The sequence below is a fragment of the Camponotus vicinus genome, unplaced genomic scaffold, assembly GCF_025532165.1.
Source record: "Camponotus vicinus isolate PSW18456_S1 unplaced genomic scaffold, iyCamVici1.0 SCAF_7, whole genome shotgun sequence".
In the NCBI taxonomy this organism is placed as follows: Eukaryota; Metazoa; Arthropoda; class Insecta; order Hymenoptera; family Formicidae; genus Camponotus; species Camponotus vicinus.
In genome coordinates this window covers 9,686,097-9,688,990 of record NW_028141979.1, presented here as the reverse complement: position 1 = coordinate 9,688,990, position 2,894 = coordinate 9,686,097, and the positions used below count along the sequence as shown (strand labels likewise).

At 32.4% G+C, this 2,894-nt stretch overlaps 1 protein-coding gene across 1 annotated transcript; it reads left to right on the top strand.

The window, feature by feature from the left end:
* The first annotated feature begins 539 nt into the window (after window positions 1-539).
* Window positions 540-1,966, top strand: LOC145974621 (stimulator of interferon genes protein homolog). The gene has a single exon (XM_083104583.1). It carries the CDS (start codon window positions 784-786, stop codon window positions 1,882-1,884), a length of 1,101 nt encoding a protein of 366 aa, XP_082960709.1. The 5' UTR covers window positions 540-783; the 3' UTR covers window positions 1,885-1,966.
* Window positions 1,967-2,894: the final 928 nt, after the last annotated feature.

Below are 2,894 nucleotides of genomic sequence, written 5' to 3'. Positions count from 1 at the left end.
TCTCATAAAAATTTTCAGATTTTCTATAAACATTCTCTAAAACTTTCTAAGACAATTTTAAAATTTTCTGTACGAATTTACACACTTTTCAAAAATCTTTAAAAAAGAAATGAACATATTTCATATTTTTACAAATGAATTTTGTTAGAATTTCTTGTATATTTATATGAATGTAAAAAATATGAAGTAAACGAATTTTGTTAAGGAATTTCTTAAATACATAAATGTTGAATATTTTGAGATTTTTTATTCTATAATTTTTCAAAATAATATTAAAAAACCTGAAAATTCATTTATATTATATTATTATTTATATATTACTAGTGCTATCTCTGTCACTTCCCCCACCCGACACATGGGAAAGACCGCCATGTTGGGAAAACCTATCGCAACGACTCCAACGGCCGCTAAGTAAATTAAAAACGTCTTCAATAAGAGGCCCATCCCAAACGCCTGAGTTTCCAGACCTGTATATAAGACCGTGGCCCTGGATGCGCCTCCTCCTTATGACATTTTTGAGATCCTGAAATATCCTATTGTCAAGATCATAAATCCTCTTTTATCCTTCCTTCACAAGACTGAAGTGCAAATATAATTGGACCACTCAAACGCTGGTTGAATCAATTTAATTTCGAAATAAAGAAGATATCTGGCAGCATGGGCGAAAAATAATATTGCCCAGTGCCAAAACAGAAAAAGAAGAAGAAGAAACAGGTTCAAATTTACGTGCGCAAAAAAACCCGGCGATCGGTGGTGACCTATAAACAGGAACGATCTGTTAGAATGGAAAGCGAAAGGTATTCACCGCGCGATCGTAAATTGAAGACTTATCTGACGCACAGTCTCATCCTCGTCGTCATTTTCGCCATCCCCGTTGTGTACAAAGCGACGAAAGACGGGATGATGATGTCGTTGATAGCGACGTGCCTCGCTACGTCCGTATTCCTCGTGATTTTTCTACTTTGTGACGTAATGCTGCGTCTGTATCAGACGGTCATTTCATTGACGAACATGGATCCGCGGTCTGGACAAAGTTTCTCATCCATCATCAGTCATTACTTTGCTCTGAACACCACGTCCGCAGTGGTCGTTATCATCGGCGTGTTTTTATTCCTTATCGCGTCGACGATGATCGTTCGGGGATGCCCGTTGAATCACGTATGGGATTTCGGTCCCTACATCTGCGTGCCGTCAATGATATTCTCCTTCTACTTGCTGAGGATAATGGATCTGGCCGAGTGGAAGAGAGGACCGCTGCTCGATCTCGACGTCATGAAAGGTCTGGATTGTGGCACGGGTATGGCCTACAGTTTCTACGGTTACCTCCAATTTATCCTACCGAATCGCGGCACCTCCGATAGCAAGGGCATTATCGAAAAGATTGAAAACTACGAAAACAAGCACGAAGTAACTTTCCCAGTGCACAAGCTGTTTATCGTGATACCATCGTCAGGATATATCTCGCCACACTTAAAGGAGATGTCGGACCAGTGGATGGAGAGTGCGCACGAATTGGAAGAGGAGAAACGCGACCGAGCTGGTATAATAGGAAGAACATATCGTAGCAACGCTTACAAGATATATCCTAATGGAAGAGACTCTGGTGCTAGTCCAGTATATGTAGTAGCGGAAGGTGCAACATCATTGCTGACATTCTACGAAGTGCAACAGCACAGTCATCCAGAATCTATTGTATACAAGCGATACAAAAACGAGATTACTATGATGTTTTATAAGAAGCTGCGAGAAATTTTGGAACGCGAACCAACTACGAGAAACTTGTGCGAATTAATTTACTACAACGATTATGATTCAAAAGGTGCTAGAGTTAATGTCGCAAAGGTAATCTTACAAAGAATATCTGAAATAACAAGTTCCACATAAATATTAAAAGAAGTTAAATATATATTTTGTGAATTCTTTGTTTGTGATAAGTTTTATATGAGATTATATATATATATATATATATATATATATATATATATATATATATATATATATATACTCCTGGACAAAATTAACGCATAATTTTTTTTCACTTTTTCTTTAAAATTTAAATATCAGCTTTTAAAGAAAAAATGAAAAAAAAATTATGCATTAATTTTGTTCAGGAGTATATATATATAATATATATAATAGTAACTTATTTGATCACATTTGCACTATTTATACATTGGTGCCAAAGATTGTATTATATTGCCTAAGCAGAGAATTTATATATAAAACTTTATATATAATAGGCCTCTTTTCTTTTAGTGAGTAAGTAAAGAGTAATATATCATAAGTGATCAAATTTGTTACAAATATATACAACATGTAACAATGTTGCGCAATTTAAAACTTGTAGTAATCAATTTTTACAATTTTATGTTCACAAATAACATATTCTTGTTCCTCTTTTATATTCTTATTTCGACAATATTAATTAAAAATATTGTAATTGCAATATTATAACTTCTAAGATGTATTTATGTGACAATTTTCTTTTACAAATTAGGAGAATCCAAGATTAACACATGATACAGACAAATTTTATTTCTATATAATTTAAAAATAAAAATTTTAATTTTATTTACAATTTTTATATATATATGCAATCTGATTGAATTAATAATAAAATCATCATAAAATACTTTTGCTCAAAAGTACAATTACAATACTTTTTAGAATTTTTAGAATTAATTAAGTAATTTAGAATTACAATACACTTTTAAAAATTGCTAGAAAAGCAATTTAATTTTCATATTTTATATATTTGTTAAAGATCTTTTTATAATGTATAAAAAATGATAGTAAAATATGTATATCTATGTATAAAATGTGTCATTCATTCGCAGATACAAATTTCTTAAGAAATAGATTACGAAGTTTCAGCAATTCTAAAAGCACGTCTT